The sequence below is a fragment of the Condylura cristata genome, unplaced genomic scaffold (genome assembly GCF_000260355.1).
Source record: "Condylura cristata isolate star-nosed mole 26May11 unplaced genomic scaffold, ConCri1.0 scaffold00005, whole genome shotgun sequence".
Taxonomy (NCBI): domain Eukaryota; kingdom Metazoa; phylum Chordata; class Mammalia; order Eulipotyphla; family Talpidae; genus Condylura; species Condylura cristata.
Window position 1 is genome coordinate 42,981,338 of NW_004567106.1, and position 19,796 is coordinate 43,001,133.

At 34.2% G+C, this 19,796-nt stretch overlaps 1 protein-coding gene across 1 annotated transcript in view; it reads right to left on the reverse strand.

The window, feature by feature from the left end:
• Positions 1-19,796, reverse strand: part of RELN (reelin) — a 399,660-nt gene that overhangs the window by 285,859 nt on the left and 94,005 nt on the right. Inside the window, exon 3 of the mRNA XM_004677158.2 lies at positions 1,883-2,018. Within this exon, the coding sequence (XP_004677215.1) occupies positions 1,883-2,018 (136 nt within the window). The remainder of the gene's footprint in view (positions 1-1,882; positions 2,019-19,796) is intronic.

The window sequence follows — 19,796 nt, forward strand, 5'->3', positions numbered from 1 at the left end:
GAGAAAATAATAATAATAATGAACAGTTATATACCACAGACAATTTATGGGGGTAGAGTAGGGAATGGGGTCAAAAACAGTGGGGGGAGGGAAATGCACTGGACTTTGGTGATGGCACATGGGTGATTTAGTGATGGGAAGCCCAAGGGGGTTACAACTGAGATGGAAAAATGCACAAAATGATGTAAAAATAAACTTTATATTATTTAAAAAAAAAGATACAGGGAAATATAATCAGCACTATAATAGTGTTACAAGTAAAAGTGATGATACATGTTACTTCTGCTATTGATATCCTAGAAAGTTTCATAGAAGAATGGGTATTTCAGACAGGTCTTAAAGAATGGGTAGAATTACAGTGATTGGAGTTGCGAAGAAAATGCACTCTGGGATGAGAAGGGCATAGATAAAAGTCAGGGGACATCTAAAGAACTGTGAGAAGTCTTGTCAATTTGTGCATGGGGGCCAAAGAAAGTCGACAAAGGACAACACTGAGAAAAGCCTTCAAACTCATGCCAAAAGGCTGGACTTCAGAAAGCAGCTTAAAGGTACCCAAATTCCAAGTGATAAAGGTTGTGCTTTGATGATTACATGAACAATGATACAAAGAGTCTTGAGGAGAAGTCAGTCTGAAGTGAGCAGATCTGTTAGGAAGCTACCACAGTATCTTCACAAAAAGTATTGGAATGTAAGGGTTATTAAAAACTTTCTGAGTGAGAAAATCATGGAATTAAATGTCAGCAAGCTAGGTGGGATGAATCTGATGTTTATAGCCTGGCTAACCCAGAAAACAAGAAGAGTATATCATCAGTGATGTGGGAGCCATAGGAAGCCTTGACACTGAACTGCAAGTTATCAAGAGGCAAGGAAAGGTAGTGATAAATCTTGGAGTACACAGGTTTTAGAGGATTTTGTTGTCTAAGCAAAAAGCTGGAATAATAAACCATTCAAGATGCCTCCTTATTTTGTTCAATTGTCCATATAGAATAGCAATTTCTGAGCTGTCTTTGATCTTATTCTAATGGCTTACTCATCCATTCAACAAATATGTAGTGATTGCTTACTGTTTTCCAAAGACTGTTTGAAACAGTGGAGGGAAATCAGTGAACCAAGTAGAAAAAAAAATCTCACTGTCAAGGAACTTGCATTGTAGCAGAAAGAGACAGACAATAAAATATTATATATAATTAATTAAAGTAAGTATATCATGTCTAGAGAAAAGTATATCGTGTGCTAGAAAAAAAATCCAATGCTCTGGGTGGGGGATAAGAGAAAAGTAAAAAAGGATGAGGGAGGAGGGATGAATCTGGGACAGTGGTCAGGGGACAGTGTATACTGAGGGGTACCTCAAGTCATAGCCTGTGACCCAAAACAACAAAGTGTTTATTTAAGGATGCTACTGGCACACTGCTCACTATATTCCCAATTTTCTCTTCATGAAGAATTTGAAAGATTCACTAGATTTCCACCGAAAACCTAACTGATCAGATCATGCTCTTAACTTACCTTTCTGCCAGAAAGTTCAAAACTATATTTGTGGTTTTCTTACAAAAAGTCTATGGAGTATTATGGCATATTTTGTACCTGTTTGTATCTTATTTTCTGGATATTTTCCTAACCTTGTTTTTTCACAAACTTCTATCTTATGCAATTTTGTTAGCTAAAATTAATGTAGAAATCTTATGTTATAAATAAACATGCAAAAATAAATTATTAGCGTTGCTTCTGATTAATAATTTTGACCTCTTTTGACACCAAAATGAGTGGCTTTAATTAAAATTAAACCTGTTGAAATTATAATACAATGACATAGTCAACCTATATGCAATTGTAGGACAGGTATAAATATTTGTCTTCCTTACTGGTTACATTAGATACTTACATGAAATTCACACAACCTGTGCCAGCAGGTGGAGCAATCCAGACAAAGCTGAGGTTGGTTGTGGGCAGGTGACTCACATGAGAGGCCACCACACTGCACATAAACTGGTTACCAAACTGGTGGTCAGACATGATCCCTGAAAGAGAAAAAGGGAAACTGTTACAAAAGCAGCCAAAGCCTGTCTTATTGTGGCACAACAGTATTTCCTGGACATTGTTCTTTTATGTTAAACTTTCATCAAGTTACTTGAATTCCTTATACGTTATATAGTTTCCATTTTCTATTACCAGGAAAAAAAATCATTTAAAATAGTACTGTGAATCAGTGACCTACTAAAGTTATTGCTATAATAGTTGCTGGTTCTTTGCTCATCACCAAACACCAACATAACCACATCTTCTTTGGTGAACAGATTGAATTAATTAAAAGTATTGATAAGCAGGAGAGCAGAAGCCCCCTGGGAGATGGGAGGACTATCAGTTAAGTGGATACTGGGAGGAGTTTGCTAAAATATTTAGGTTTGTGTTAAGCTATTTTAGAGAAAAGGTGGTTAGGCTGGCCAGGAATTTCCTGATTTTAGTATTAAAAGTCCTGGACCCTAGAAATCATCTCCAATGCCCTTGTTATGTAGTGAGAAATTATGGTATTTCCCCTCTTGGAAACTGGAAAAACAACTCTATATTTTGACATAGCTTAATAATGCTCTTCTCATTTAGTTTTTTTCTAAGCTGCATCTTGAGACAAAATTCATCATGTCAGAGAAACCACAATGTCAGGTGGGGAAAAGGGATGCCTAGGGAAATCACAGAGTGCTAAAGCAGACTCAGTAGCCATGATTCAAGAATTGCCACTCCCCCCAGTTTGGGCATGAAGCAGAGAGCCAAGGTGTGGAAAATGACACATCGGTGGAAGTCAGCCTGGCCTGGCCAGCAAGGAAAACAAAAGTTCCAGCCACAATCCTGTGGGAAGGGAAGGGAATCAAACAAAGTAATGTTTCAAACACCTTATTTTATTCACATGTTTACAAGATTCGAATTCAAGTATCTCATTCCTCAAAACCTCTCTTAGAAAGTGAGTCAATACTGGATACTATCTGACAAAATTTTATACAGTAGCTATATTTTCACAATTATTCCATAACCTGCCCTGGATAAATAAGCCACAGAAAATGTTCTTGGATCCAACAGTCTGCAATGCTGTTGGCTGCACAAGGGTATCACCTAAAGAGACTGAACAAATACTGGTATACAGGGATGCTCAGTTAAGTGGTTTGGGGTACAGCTTGGATATTATGAGTTTTAAAATTTCATCAGACAATTTTAATGTATAGCCAAAAGGTGCATAAAATGTGTTTGAGATATTAACTCACTTTGGTACAGATAAGCAGTTAATAAGTATCCAGCAGTGTCTTATATAACATGCAAAGTATCCTTTCCTCTTACCCATTACTCTAAAACCATCCAAAACATAAATGTTTATGTGCTTTCAAAATTGAGTACATAGCAGTGTTTGCATTTACAGCATAGAACACTGGCATATTATACTGTGACCACAATTTAATTTGTATTTTCTTTGAGAAAATTGAAAACTAGGTCAGAGTGACAACCAAAAGAAATCTTACAATCCTTATATTAACTGGCAGAAAAGAACAGTTTTTACAGAACCCCTATTTGTTGTCAAATACTATGTCAGGTTCATAGAAGTACATAGAAGAAATATAGGACATAGTCCCTACCCTAAAATGAGTTGCAATGGGGACTGTAATAAACTAATATTCTAAACAGAACAGTCAGAAATTAAGTATTAATATGTGGAATTAATTAAATTAAATTAAATTAATGGAGTGTTGAGTGGTATTAAAAAATAGAGAGAAAGAGGGATTAATATTGACAATTATAATAATAACAACTACTGATTACTGAGCACTTACTATGACCTGGTGCTATTCTCAATGCTTCATGAATTTTAACTCATTTAAGGCTCTTAAATGAGATAGGGACTATTATTTTCTTCATTTTACCAATCAGGGCACTAACATAATGGAAAAATAACTTGCTCCTGGTCATAGAGCAAGTGGGATTCAAACCAGTGCCCTGGCCACACAATCAGAAATAACTATTAAAGAGGGAGAGAAGGGATGAGTCTTGAGAGAAACACTAAAAATGGATTTGTTTTTATTTACACAAGGAAGTAGGAAATAATCAAAAGACTGAGCTCTGCCACACATAGCTGTATGACCTTGGTCAGGGTGTCCCCCTTCAGCTACATTGCCAATCTCTGTAAAATGCTGGTCCAATCATTAAGACTCCTTTCAGTTCTATAAGTCTCTGAGTACAATTTAAACAAAACAGAAGAAAGATGGGAGAATATCTCACAAAGGCAGACATAATGGACAGAAGCATGCATATGAAATGAGAATTAGGAGAATGACAACAGTCAGAATTAGCTTTCAGTTTGCTACAAAGCATAATTTACTGCATCCACCAAAATGACTTTCTTGATGGCTTTTCTATAATGAAAGACATACCATCTAATTAATATATTTGACTTGAAAGCCTGTTCTTGCAATACTGAAATTAAAATTTGACAATGAATTTAAATTTAATATGGTGCCTTTATGCTGCATGCTGGAAAATATGATACATATTGGGCTTTTCACATTACTTGGAAAAGAAAAAACAGAATCTATATTAAAAAAATTTAAAACACTATCTCAGGGAGATATATACATATGCAATATGTGTGTATAGTGTAGTTATAACAGAGAATTTAATTTTCATCATTTTGGTTATATAAAAACTATCATACAAAAGAAAATTTCATGAAGAATTTCTTCTCTAGAAAAAAAAAGCTATATTTTCCCAAGAGAACTACTATGAGGAAGAAAGAACTTCCAGCAATTGTTTGTCTTAGCTAATTTTGTACCTCAAAAATGAAGTACAGTTACCAAATTCTCAAGTCCTACAAAACTGATTATCTCAATTTTAGCAAAACCTTTAAAATTTATTTTGAGATAAATAAATTTTGGTTTAGAACATGGTATGTGGTTTATTTTTTTAATTTTTAAAAATTTTTGCATGGTGTATGTGATTTAGGGTCATCCCTATGAGGTGTTGGTATCATACCACATCCACCACCAAGATACCTATAGTCCAGTACTATATTCTCATCCAAGCATCCATGTTATAATTCTTTTTTTGAATATTATATATACACATTGAAAAATACAATATTTATAATCTTGCTATAATTTCTATGTCAAAATTTTCTTTTTAAAAATATTTATTTTGCATAGAAGAACTAAGGTATAGGCCTGAGGTGGTGGGGAGTGAGATCCTCTGGTAAGGATTCACCAGAGATAGGCAGATACAACTGAAATACACTGCTGAGAGGAGTAGCAGGTGAGATAAGAGAGGTCTGCTGCACCATATTGGGTTAACTCCCTGGCCAGGGATCAAGCTCAGACAAGGCAGTGATAGTGCTGAGCCTTTACCCCTCAGGTACTAGGCAGGACCACATGCCAATAATTTCCATATAAAAATCAACTTAGTGTCCAACCATCAACTAATGTCCAGTAAAAGAAAGGGTGTTCTTTTCAGCAAATTCTAGGAAACTAGAGGAACGCATGCAGTGTAAAGAAAGTGGACAGCTATCTTACACCACTCACAAAAATTAATTCAATATAGATTAAAGACTTAAACATAAGAATTGATACCATAATAATCCTGGAAGAAAACCGAACATGAAACCAATTCATATTGGTCTTGGTATGATTTTTTTTAACATGTTACCTGAAGCACAAACAATGAAATTAAAATCAACGAATGGAACTATTAAAGTAAAAAATTCTACATGCAAAGGAAATAAGCAACAAAGCTTAAAGACAATCTGTAGAATGGAAAAAAAAAAGATTTGCATATCATATGTTGGGGAAGTAGCTAACACACATAAAGAATTAGTTAACCAATTACAAAATAAACAATTTGATTTTAAAATGAACATAAAAACCAAATACACATTTTCTTCAATGAGGGCATCAAAACAGCCAGCAGACACAAAAGAAGATTCTTAAAATCACTATTCATTGGGGAAATGAAAATCAAAACCCAATGAACTATCACCTCATCCCTGTCAGAAGAACTATCATCAAAAAGACAAAAGATGTCAGGTGCTTGTGAGGATGTGGTGAAAAGGAAATCATTATGCATGTTTCTTGGGAATGTAAATTGATCCAACCATTATGGAAAACAATATGGCAGCTCCTCACAAAAATTAAAAACAGGAACCACATGATCCTATTTCTGAGCATATACTAGAGGCAAATAAAAAGGATTTCAACATACATGTATGTGTGTCTGTGAATTCTTATGTTTCTTTGCAACATTATTCACAACAACCAAGATATTAAAAACAACCCAAATGCCCACCAATGGATGAATGGGTAAAGTTATGTGGACCACATATACAGTATGGTTTACTGAACATTGAGAAAGCAGAATATCCTTTCATTTGTGACAGCATGATGGAGTTGGAGCACATTATGCTAAGTGAGATCAATACATAGAAAGACAATATTTTATGAGAGTATTTTATGCTCTCACTTATAGGTGGAATCTAAAAAACTAACACTTATAAAGAAACAATAAAATGGTGGTTACCAGGGTATGGTGTAGATAAGACAGAGATCTAATACAGTGTAATGAATATAGACAGTAATTTGTACTATAATTATGTACTATGCTATCACTGCATCCACAATCATATCACAATATGTAAATGTATTAAAGTAATACCTTATTAATAAGGTATATACCTTAAGCTTATACAATGTTGTATATGAAATTTATTCAATAAAAATAAATATAACTTTAAAATAAATCCTCTTTTGACAAACTATGGATATTTTAAATCATTAAGTCATTCAAACCATTAGATAGCTAATTTAAACATAGCTAATTTTTATTTTGTTTGTTAACGTTGTGGTTAAAGTATAGGTATATATACCAGAGTTTCCTTTAACCACATTATACTTCTGCAAGATCAGGTTCATGATGTCTTTAATTGTTCTGAAGTTGCCTCCATCATACCTTTTAAGACAGTGATACATATTTCTGTGCCTTAGAGAATGTCATTTTCCTTGACAAGTCTTCAGTTATTTTAAGTTTGTGACTAAACCTTGTATGAACTTCATTTTCCCTCAGGAATACTTTTCTATGCTTTTAATGTGCATACCTAGGGTCTTCAGAACTGTAAGTAGATTTTCTATTATTCCCATCTCTAAAATAAAATGTACATATGCTCTTAAAATATAGGCTATTCACTTCTAAGAAATATCCTAATCATTGTGGAGTGAGAAAATTATACACTCATGTTGGGTTTCTTCTATATTTTGTGGATTGAAGCTACGCTTACTCAAATTTGTTTAGTTTGTAATTTGCCATGGTTAGGAAAAACATGTCTTTGTGGGCCCTCCCTGGTGGCGCAATGGGTTAGGGTGCAGCACTGCAAGCTGGCTGTCTGTCTTACTGCAAGTTCAATCTCCAGTCCCTGAGGTGACCCATATGGCACAGCAGACCTCTCCTGTCTTGCCCACTGCTACCCTCAGCAGTGCACCTTGTTGTTCTGCCTGTTCTGCTTTCCTGTTCTGTCTCTGGGGAATCCTCTCATGGCCCCTGCACCTCTGGCCTGTATCCCAGTTCTGTATGAATAGATAAATCTTAAAAAAAAAAAAAAAGTCTTTATTTTTCATTGTTTCAAGAACTAAGACATCTGTGGATTAGCTATCACTAAACAAAGTGCAAACACAATAAGATCACAAATTTTTGTGAAAATGTCACCTCTGTATATAAGAGTGTTAAGAGTGTTCATGTCTTAAAGTAAGTATTATTTTATCACTTCAAACACTTTAAAATGTTGTCTTGAGAAATTTGGCACATTTATTAATTTATATTATATTACATAAGAAAGGTAGGAAAATGGCACAAATATTTAAGATGGTTTCTATTCCTTAATATTCATCATTTACTCTTTCTTTCAAAGACTTACACTGGTCAGGCATCCACTGGTTTAAAAAAAAAAAACAGACTTCTGAAAATCAGGTTTGGAAAGTTAGGGTTATACTGAAAGTGAAGAAAGAAAATGAATTACGGAGTTCCATTTTGTCATTCCTTAATATTTTTATTTGATTCAACTATGAATAACTGTCTGCTTACCAAGTTTGAATTGTCTATTATTTGTCTTCTTTGCTAGAGGAATGTACTCCAATATTTCAACAAGCTAAACATGATTTTATATGCTTAAAAGTAATCACAGAACTTCCTGAAAATATCTTTATTGCAGCTTATCTGTGAAGTACCAGCCTAATGAAGAGGTATGAAAACAATTGCTCTCAAATAGTGTAACAAGACAATTAATAGTACATGCTCATGCACATACATGTACACACTCCCACATGTGCACAGGGCATGTTTAATTTTTAAAGCACTGACTTGAAAGCATTTGGTTTCAGATTTAAGTCTACAAGTTAGAAAGCACTAAAGCTTAAAATCACTCTGGAATTTTATAACCATGGGAATAAGATAAAAAATATGTATGAAGATCCATGCTATTTGCAAATTTCCTATCTGTTATATATAAAAAAAGGAGCTTATTCTATGCTAAGCTGATTCATTCTTCACTCAGTACAGCTATACAAAGATAAAAATACTTGCTGCTGCTCTCTCAATTGCTCTTCCAGCACTAACCATTTACCAAGTGCCTTCCATTTATTTAACCCTTATTATTATCTACTACTAATGGAAAGACCACAAAAGGGAAAGGTTAAGAGTACAGACTCTGGAGACAGTATTTCTGGGTTCAGATGCTTGTTCCACTACCAATAAGTTGTGGAATCTTGGGCAGGTTACTCAACCACTCTGTTTCTAAATTTCCTCTCTAGGAAAATAAAGATGGTAATAGTAGGGTGGCTGTGATGATTGAATTAGTATGTGGCACATAGTCAGTGCTGTATGTCTTAACAATTATCATAGTTTTCATTTTAGAGATAAAAGAACCAAGAATCAGTGAGTTAAGTGACTGTCAAGGATAAGAGAGTTAATGAAGGCCCTCCCTGGTGGCACAGTGAGTTCAAAGCACAGCACTAAGAAGCTAAAGCCACTTCAGCATGAGTTCAATCCCCACACCAGAGGTGCGGCAGACCCCTCCTGACCTGCCCGCTGCTTCCCTCAGCAGTGTACTTTGTCAGTCGGCCTGTCCTTCTCCCTTCGCTGTCTCTGGTGAATCCTCTCACCAACCTTGCACCTCTGGCCTGTACCCTATTTCTGTATGTATAAATAAATCTTTAAAAAGAGAGAGTTAATGAATGGTTTGAACACAGATCCATTTCTTATCATACACTATCCATGGAATATACTTCCTTCTTCTATCTTTAAGTGGAAGTACCTTAATTTCTAGAACAGACTCCCATTCTAATATAAACTCTTTCCAAATCTAGAAATGTAGTGCAAAACATGTAAGAGTGAGCAGGAAGAGGGCTGTCCCCTAGGCCAAAGTTTAGGTCTTTCTCCTGCTTCCTTTCTCCCCACTATTGTTTACTTCCTCCCTCCTTGTCCAAACATGGTAATTCCTCATTAATTACTTTGTCCTCTTCTGGACACATCTCAGAGTTAGGTAGATATGTGATTGACACATCTTCAGATCTAGTGTTTCCCTAAAGGGTAAAGCCATCCAGTTACACTTAAGTCTCTATGTCCATCAAGTTTGACAGAGAAGCATCTTTTCCAAAGAGCTATGCAAAGTGTGCACTGTCTTTAATTGATGCTTTCTGGTCTACTGTTTAAAGTATATCTATATATTCATATCTTTATCTCTTGCCTTGAATGAGCATTCTGCCATCAGAAAGGTATTGCTTACAGCAATTTTCCTTTTGCTTGTCCAAATTCTTACCATAACTTAATATACATATGAGATCACAAATCATCTCCACAATACCTTCCTATACAACTCTTCTTTGTAGCCACCATTAATGTTAAGTACACTTCTATGCTTTCATAATATCCAGAGAATAGTTCTGTTGTTGAGCCTACTTATTGCATTGTAGAAAAATGTCCATCTTCCACATTATACTGTTAAATATTATGAACTTTTATATTCACAAAACCTATCTTAGGCATTTACTAAATGTTTGTGGAATGAACTGTCGATGAACAAAGGCATTACAGTTGGCATCAAATGGTGTCATTGTAGTAAATGATCGGAGCTCTCCATGGTACTGACAAGACTTCCTATAGCCCCTTCTTAAGGGATGCCCAGAACTTTATGCTTTGTATTTCGCAATTACTTTCACTGGTCCCTGTTAAGACTTCAGGACTTTATCTGCCACTTTCCAGTCCTGTAGTACTCTAACTAACTCTCGTCAAAATCTCTTCATTCCAATTGACAGTATCCACTGTTTGGTCAAGGCATTTATTGCTGACCAAATAGTCATACTTCCTCATATTTCCCAGCTTCTTTGAAGTTCAAGGGGCCATGTTCATAAGTTTGCCTAACAGGATATAACAATAAATTAAATGTACTATTTCCTAACTGAAGTACATAATAGAGGATATGAGTCTTCCAGTTTCCTTAACTCCCTGGCCTTGATGACAGTAGAAGCCACACAGAGATAGCATAGCTACAAGATGAAAATATCCTAGATTGTGGAGTACAACCATGAAGAGTCTTTTATTCAAAACAGACTGTTGACTTATGCTACAATGGAGTCAGTTTATTATCACAGCAAAACTGAATTCTCCTGATTAACACTTTCTTTTAATATAATTTATCACAGTTAACTTACTTCTCTCCCCCTTAACAGATTGTAAATTTCATGAAATAAGCTATTTGGTATTATTGATTGCATATCATCACTCAATAAATAACTGCTAAATGAATGAACAAAGTTTTAAGTTGGCTTTAAATTTTTCCATATTTCCTATTCTCAAAGAGAATGCCAAACTTTACATCAAAGTAAAGCTGTTAAGAGTGTAAACTGAATTGTAGCAATCAGGGTCAAAGATTCCAGAGCCAAACTGCTCATACACTAGCTATATCCATACTAAGTTATATGTAAACTGCATGTGTTCAGTTTACATATTGATACAATGTTTGAATGCTTTTGATGAAATTTTATTATATTTTCATTTTATCTGATTCCAAATCAGCTTCATATTTAAAGACAAATTACAGAAAAAAAACCTGTTTTTGCATATGATGCACAATATTTTTATTTAAATTTTAGTAAGATTCATATTCTGCTGAAGGAATAATTTGAGTGTTGGATAGTAAACATGAGTGCCTCATGTTCCTTGAGGCTAAGCAATTACAAGCGTAGTCTTAGAAATTCTTAAAACTTTCCTACATATTTAAAATAGGCTAATAAAAGGAAAGAAAATGTAATTTTAAAATAATTGTCATAATCTATTAATTTCAATTTAAACAAAGCATTTTGATTTGAGTTGAAAAAAAAAAGTGAGTCTGGGAACTTTTTAAATACACACTCACTTGAATGGTCACCAAAAACATGTCTTAGCAAAGCAAGTTATTTGTTAAAAAAAATTTAATTTTGTTCTTTCCTGTGGTCTTCATTTGTTTATAATAAATCCTGGCTGCTATTTGAACTTTAAAGTTCCTTTGTTTTCATTTAAATACTGTCATACAAAGCATCTATTTGAATGATTGTATCTCTTCTGAAGTGCTTCATTTGGGCTTTACGTATCATAGATTATCTTCAATTGAATTTATAATCATGTACTGCTTCCTATGTACTAGTAAAGTTTACATTATTTACAGTTCACATTTTTGAGAGAAACAAATTTAATTTTAGATTTGGAATTATCTTACTTATAGTTTCTAGCTGGAAAGTAATAAAGATCCAACTCTTTTTAAATTAACTTATATATTTTTTTCAGAAAAAATAGTATTTTGTAGTTTAATATCAACTATTATATTTTTATAATGTACAAAGTACATGAATATATGTATAGAGTTTATAAGATAATAGTAAATAGACAAATATATAATTACATTTCCAGGCTCAAAAATAGAATACAATAAAAAATAGAATATTTTGCTTCATTTAATTTAGAAACTTTGCCAGGTCATGGAGGGAGTTAAGAGATTTACTGTTAAAAATCATTTTCCTGTGACATTCTAAGAAGGATCCATAAGATTTTTAACATAACTTCCTGTGGTCAATAAAAAAAATCACATGTAATAGTGATGAGAATAAGAATAGAAAGAGCTGGACACTCCCTGGTGGCACAGCGAGTTGGAGCATTACACTGAGTTGGAGCATTACACTGAGAAGCTAAGCTAAGCCAAGCCATGGCCACTTCAGTGCAAGCTTGATCCCTGCCCCAGAGGTGATCCACTTGGCATAGAAGACTTCTGTTTTGCCTGCTACTCCCCTTAGCAGTGTACTTTGGCAATCTGCCTGTTCTGCTCCCCACTGTTTCTGGTGAATCCTCTTGCTGCCCCTGCACCTCTGGCCTGTACCCCATTTTTGTATGCATAAATAAAATATTTAAAAAGCAAAGAAAAGAGCTAATTTGAGCCCAATGCTGTATTCTTAGGAATGAAGGGGAATGTGCTAGAAAGTACACCGCAGAAATTTGAATTTTGCAGAATACATTTTTGCTAGGTCTGCATTCGAATCATGGTCTACTCTAAGGATGCTAGATCTCTGCCAATGAAGGCTAAAGGTGACTTCAGGGCTTATTACACACTGGAATACTCGTGCACTGATACTGATAAAGTGAAGCAAATTACTGTAAGTATTATAAAATATCTTTATGTTATTTTGTGAGGCCAAAGGTATATTGATATCTCTATGTGCAGTTAGTTGTGACAGGAAATCAATAAACAAATACATTACCATTTGTGACTGTTTTGAAAAGGGAGCATAATTCTCTGGGGTAGGGATATTAGAAAAGGAACAGCAGGATGAAAATGGAAAACTGCTGGTAACACTGAGCCAACTAGAGATAATGTGAAGTTTGGCTTAGAATCCAGTGATGTGCACAGCAACAATAAGGGGAGAAGGGGTTGGAAAGTCAAGTGAGTACAGAATGCAAGAGTTTCTAAGTCATCACTTAAGGATCTGCTGCAGACAATGCAGAATGACCACTAGAAGTCTGCATTTGTTAGAAAAAAAATTAAATAGTGATGGTGTAAAAAATTGGTTTGCACCAACCTAAGAACATCAAGGACAGTGTCTGCAAAAGACCAGACAAGTTCTTGAGAGCTTTAGAATTCTAGTTTAAGGAGAATTTTATCTAACATGATTGTTTTATACTTTGTACTAGTGTAGCTTGGCTGCCACAACTATGTATCACAAGTAAAACAATAGGAATTTATTGTCTCTGTTCTGGAAACTAGAGGTTCTAAATCAGGGTGTCAGCAAATTGCTTTTTCTGAGGGCTGTGAGGAAGAATCTGGCCCATGACTTTTAACTTCTGGTAGTTCAGGCATTCTTTGATTTATAGGTACATCACTTTATCTTCAGATAGCATTCCCCTTATCTCTGTGTCTTCCCATGGCTGTTTTCTTGTAATAATACCAATCAAATTAGAAACCCACCCTACTCTGTTATGACTGCATCTTTACTTAATTACATCTACAATGACCCATTTCTACGTAAATTTGCTTCTGGGGTACTAGAAGTTAGTACTTCAACATATATTTTAGAGAGGAAACACAATTCAACCTATAATATACCTCAAGGGAATGAAGAGAAACATAAAAAGTTGTGGTACTTCACTCAGAGAAATAAATTTTCAATCATAATGTGCTGTGGATTGGTGTTAGGCAGAAAGGGTATGCTTAATTAAGAAGCTATCGAAGAATAGCTCATTTTCTAAACATTCTTTTACAATTTAAGCATGACTAAAATATAAAGTATAATAGAATAAAGCATTACATAAAACAATGGGAGGAAGGAAGTTAGAATGATGTGCAACAAGATTATTTATATAAAAAAAGTTAACAAAAACTTCACAGAAATCTACTTTGCAATAGGAAAATTTATCATGACTTTTCGACAACCCAATACTATGTATGTTTAGAGACAACCCACTGCCACACATATTTCTTTTAGTATTGAAAATCATTAATATGAACTCTAAAAGAACATATAGAAAGCAATAAAACAATGATCGTAAATTTGTCATCAAAGACCTTTTAATAGGAAGAAATAATTGTACCTAGTAAAAGATAGTAGTAAAAAAAAAATTCCTAAACACTTGCAAACTCAATTAATTACACTATCTCCCTAACCCCAGCTCCCACAACACATTATGAATAAGATCCAGGCAGAGTTTAAGATTATAACACTATGATTTCTTATAAAGGTGCCACAAGAGAACAAAGTGACATCAAGATCTCCTTCTAAAGTCTAATTGCTTGTCTAGGAAGGACCACTCCAAATGTAAACTATCATTGCCTGTAGTTTGCAATTTTTAAAAAAGAAATTGCAACTCTCCACTGAACAATTACAATTACATTCCTTGAAAGCGTGTGAACCCACACAAATTGTCTAGTTTCTAGAGTAAATTAATTAGCTGCTTTTAAGCAGCTTGTCTTTTCCTTTTCATCCAAAGGAGTGGTATAATATAGCCTCACCTGAGTGTGTAGGGATTTAGGAACACAATTTCAATTACAAGAAACAGGATTTGCACACGTAAGGGACTGTCCAGAGAGCTGTAAATTCACCTACTAATTTGCAGTGTTGTCCCAGAGGCAGAGCACGATTCTGCTCACATATGGTGGAGTGTGGAAGCCTGTGCCCAATGCGCCAGGTGGGAGGTACAAGAGCTCTCAGTCAGGAAGGCTGGGCAGATGATTTACAGCTGACATCTAGGAACTCCACAGAGAACCGTCAAGCACTACACTAAACGCCACCAATCAGGCGAAACCAGTCCTGGCAAACAGGCTTGGCATTAACAACAGAAATAAAATATGCTAATCAGTTGTGCTACTCCAGGAAAACAAGTCACCAGGGGTGGATGGGGAGAGGGGTAGGTGAGTGACATCATAAGGCTTTTCATAGGATTTGGGTTAAATTTTTACATTTATCACTAGTTATGACCTCACTGATATGTCTAGTTCATACAACATTCTTTTAAAGCTATCTCTTTTGAAATATTTGAAATCATTTTCTGTGCTATCAGGTGTTAAATACGGCATTTAAAGTATATTAATTACATCTATTTTGTTTTTATATATTCTCTATAGAACACAGTATAAAGTAATGTTTGAGTACAAAAGGGTTCAAATCCTCCCTTTGCCATTCAATAGCTATGTGTTCCAGCTGCCATTTAATAGCTATGTGTCCCTGGCAACTTAAATGTTCTAAGCCTCCATTTCCTTGCCTATAAAACGGGATTATAAAAACATCTAGATTTTAGAACTGTTGGAAGGATTTAATGGGTTAATATAGGAAAATTCTTAGGGCAGTACCTGGCACAGAGGGCTTAGTAAATGTACCTGCTATAATTCAGTGTACTATTTGCTCACCTTTAACATGAATGCTACATTTCAAAAAAAAAATTAAAGTAATCAAATCAAATATTTTGATGTCCTGTAATGAGCACTAAAGGTTAGACATATTTAGAAATCTGATATTTTTCAGGAGATATTGGAGGTTTTGGAAATTATAGCTACAAATCCTAAACATCACTAAAAATTATATAGTATTTAACTATTCTTAGCTTATTTATAAAAGTTTCTTGCCTGACCTGTAATAGCACTGTCATTAGAGAATCCCTTAATATATATCCTTAATTCATGAACATAATTATTCACTTCTTTAATACATAAGACACAAAGACATTTAACAAAGTAATAGTGGTGCTTCAAGACCTTTCATTCTTTATTACAGCAAATGTTGATGACACAATGCAAATTTTATTTACTAATTAATTGATCCTATTATATTCAACTGACCTTAGAAATGAATACTAGCTCTATAGGGAAGAAATTCCCTGCATGTTTTTATTTTATATAATGAAGATCTAAGCACAGACTCCCTAGAGAATATAGAAAATAGAAGTCTAGAGATAAAAGACCTCAATTCTGTATCTTCAAGCTTTCATGAGTGTGCCAATCATTGGAAAATGTTACATATGTTTCATCATTTCACTTATAAAACTGGAAGGGAGAAAAACACTAATCAAGTGAACAGACAGAAAGAAGGAAAGAGGAACATAGAAATTTCAGATTAATGATGGAACACTGCATGTTTTGTGCATTTTTAGAATATGTACATACCTTTCATTAATACCACTCAAAGAAATGACATTTCAGTTTCATTATGTTAATGACCTGCATGCTTGGTATCTTTAAAGGTTTCTATTTAATCTTATTAATACTGGATCAAATATAATGTAAGCATAACACTAACTGAATTTTCAATGACATGGCAAATAAATTATTCAATTACATTTGATTCCCCACAATGAGGCAACTTTATAACTCTTGAACTTTGCTTAACAAAACCTAGAACACTATGTTTTTTTTTATGTCAAATCTTGTCTCTAGTCTTGTATTTTTAGCAAACTTCTAAAATCTGAATAAATGAACTAAAAAACATAGTGGCAGGGGTTTGGTATTTGTTTAACTTGCCTTCAGCTCAAGAAAAGATTATATAGGAAAGCGGAGATATGTATGACAATGAAAACATTTTAATTTAAAAAAAAATGTAAACAACTATAATTAATATTCCTCAAATCCCCACATACAAAATGTCAAAGCAATGTAAGTAAACCATTAAGCTGCATCCCCTGAAGGCATTAGGACAATCACTTGTTTTATTGGCTTTAAACAGGCAAGCCAAGTCACATAAACTATATTGGACATATGCTGTTCATTATGTCATAACTATAAGTGGAGTTATTTAATATTCCCCAGCTGTTTCTGTCAATAGCAAAAGATAATTAATGATGACAAGACAAAAAAAAAAACTGAAATAACTTTAACTTTATAATCAACCCGCAAAATACTTAATATTCACCATATTATGAAATCTGTGAAGTAAATGCATTAACACTTCTTTATAAGTCTTTATTTTAATTATAGTGTGTAGCAGGCCAATTATTATATGGAGTAAGTTAGTAGATGGATCACACTGCTTTATTGGTCCCTTGATACAGAAGAACTAGATGCGTCCATGCAGGAAAACCTGTAACAGGAAGAACTGTTGAAGGACTTTTAGTTTCATTAGGCTGAAGTTAACAACAGTTAAGAGTTATAATTATTGATGTCCACTATGTGATCTGCACTTCCCTCCTCCCCAGCGAATCTGCACTACAATCTATGAAATAACAGCAGGGGAGCGGGCTTCTCATGGTTACAGAATGCAGTACAAATCTCTTCCAACTCTTCATAGTTTGGCCAATTGGTAGCTTTGGTCCTGGTATGAGTACGTGTGATAGCAAATAGCATAAATTAGGCCTGTTTGTACCCTGCAGAGTTAGTTGTTAACATTTAGCAGTACAATACAGAAAAGAGGAATGCTTATCCATGTTACAGAGGAAGCAAATGACACTTAACAAGATTATGTGACATGAGGAACATCACAAAATTCTTTTATCCTTTGTTTCTCTGTATTCTGCTTATGGGTGAAACAACCCAGTATTTGTCTTTCTTTTTCTGATTTATCTTATTTAGCACAATCCCCTCTACTTCCATCCATGCTGTCTCAAATGACAAGACTTCATCTTTTATTTATTTTTTTTAATAGCTGAGTACTATTCTACTGAGGAAGATTTTTTATGAAGAAACTGAAATAGACTTTCAGATAAGGTATCCAGGGCACTTTAATTGCATTGTGGATTATAGAAGATGGCCGATTTTGTCATTAAACCAATCAAACTTATATTTGTATGTTGATTTTTTTCAAGATGATTCTCTGTACATTTCTTCACTGAATCTGATATTGGTATAATGGGCATCACTAAGCTCACTGTATAGCTGAGGAAGTTTTACTCCAGGACATGATGGTAGAAGCACATCACAGGGGCAAAATCACTTGTAACCAACATTTTCTTTTATGGAAGAGATAACTGTGATGTTGACTGAGCACCAAAAGAGATAACTGGCTCACGTAAAGGTGGCATGATGTGCAAGACATAAGCATCCTTAACCAATAGTTATAGCCTAGGGGGATGCTTACACCACTGACAGCATACAAGACTCAAACAAACTGAAGCAACAGCAGATGCCCATCCCAGATACCTCCACTCAGATATACATGAATTATGTGTTTTTTGGATGGGAAGATGGAATCACTTACACCATTTGCCTCTTTTTTTCTTCTTTTTCTCTCAACCATAGTTGACTTTTCTTAACTTAAATACACATCATAATGCAAATTCACTCCAAATGCCTAGGGGCATTTCAATTTTCTCTCTATATGATATCATGAAAAGACTACAAAGGCACAGAGTGACAGTCCCTGAATTTAGAGTCAATTTCTTCAATTTAGCACCCATTTTGATATTTGAAGCCATGGAACATGGATCAACTTATACAACCACTCAATTTCTGTTTCTTTAGCTGAAAAATGAAGTCACTATTACCCACCTTTAATTTACAGTATGTGAGGTGGATCAAAGAATAACTAGTAAGTTATAACAATGTCAGTAACTATTGCTATTTAAAATTATCAGTTGCAGTCTTGGAATTGTACTGGAAATATGAACTATATGGATCTATTACTAAAAGCATAATGAGTACTGTTTCACTAACAAAGAGCACCACAGCTTTAAAAAAAATCCTGATTAAAGTTGTGATAAACATATCAAAACAGATTTGCTTTGCTTTGATGGTTCTCCAGAATCAAGGTACATTTAAAGACTAGCTTTAGGGCATGTTTGACAGCAGATACTGGGCTTGCTTCCTTTTGGAATGGATGTAGCTTTGGTAACACAAGTGATGAATGGCACAATTGGTTTTATTTTTAAAGAACTAAATGTTTCTGATGTGCTTTTGAAGTCATTTAGACCACAGTAAATATTTAGGTAACCAAAGGAGATAATTTACAAAGTCATTATTATTCTCTTATTTTCATATTTAAAACAAAAGGAAAAGTGTTGTATTTGGATCAATAATCACGCTTCCCTACCAGCAAAATACTTTTATGACATGCAATCTATTTTCTGCATGTATCTGTGCTATATCTGTACTATAATAAATATGCACTTACTATTACACTATTACATTATACTTGTTATAAAGTATACCCCAAATTAGAAAATATAAGTGAACAGGACAATGATTAGACAAACAATATATAAAAAGAAGTTTTAATAATTTCTTCACACTATCCAATAGATCATTTTGCCTAACATCTATGATGTAAGCATAGCAGCCTCATCTCTTCACATGCACATTTTAGAGACACAGAGCTGGATGGTACTTTGTTCACAATTAATTAGAGAAGGAATCATTATCTCTTCCTAAAGACTGATTTCGTATGCCAACACACATCATATATTAAACAAAATCGGATACTACACAAAACACACTTCCGCAGACACTAACCAAAAATGAGAACAAGTAACCCTGAAATTAGATTGTTTCATGTATACAACCATATCTAAGTAGATGTTATATAAATTGTGCAACAGCTAAGTAAGTGACAGTTATTTACTTGAAGGAACTTAATTAAAGAGCTCTGTGCAGATCTTTCCAAAATAAATAATATTTATGTACTCTTATTGCACACAGTGCTTTCAAACTATGAGATAGTATCTTCATTTTAGAAAGAAACCTGATAAACCAGATCAGTTATATTTCCCAGTTTGATAATAGTACCCCAAAATGTCAACCCTTAAGAGACAGATTAGTTCATTATATTGCCTTACTGAAAAAAAAAAAT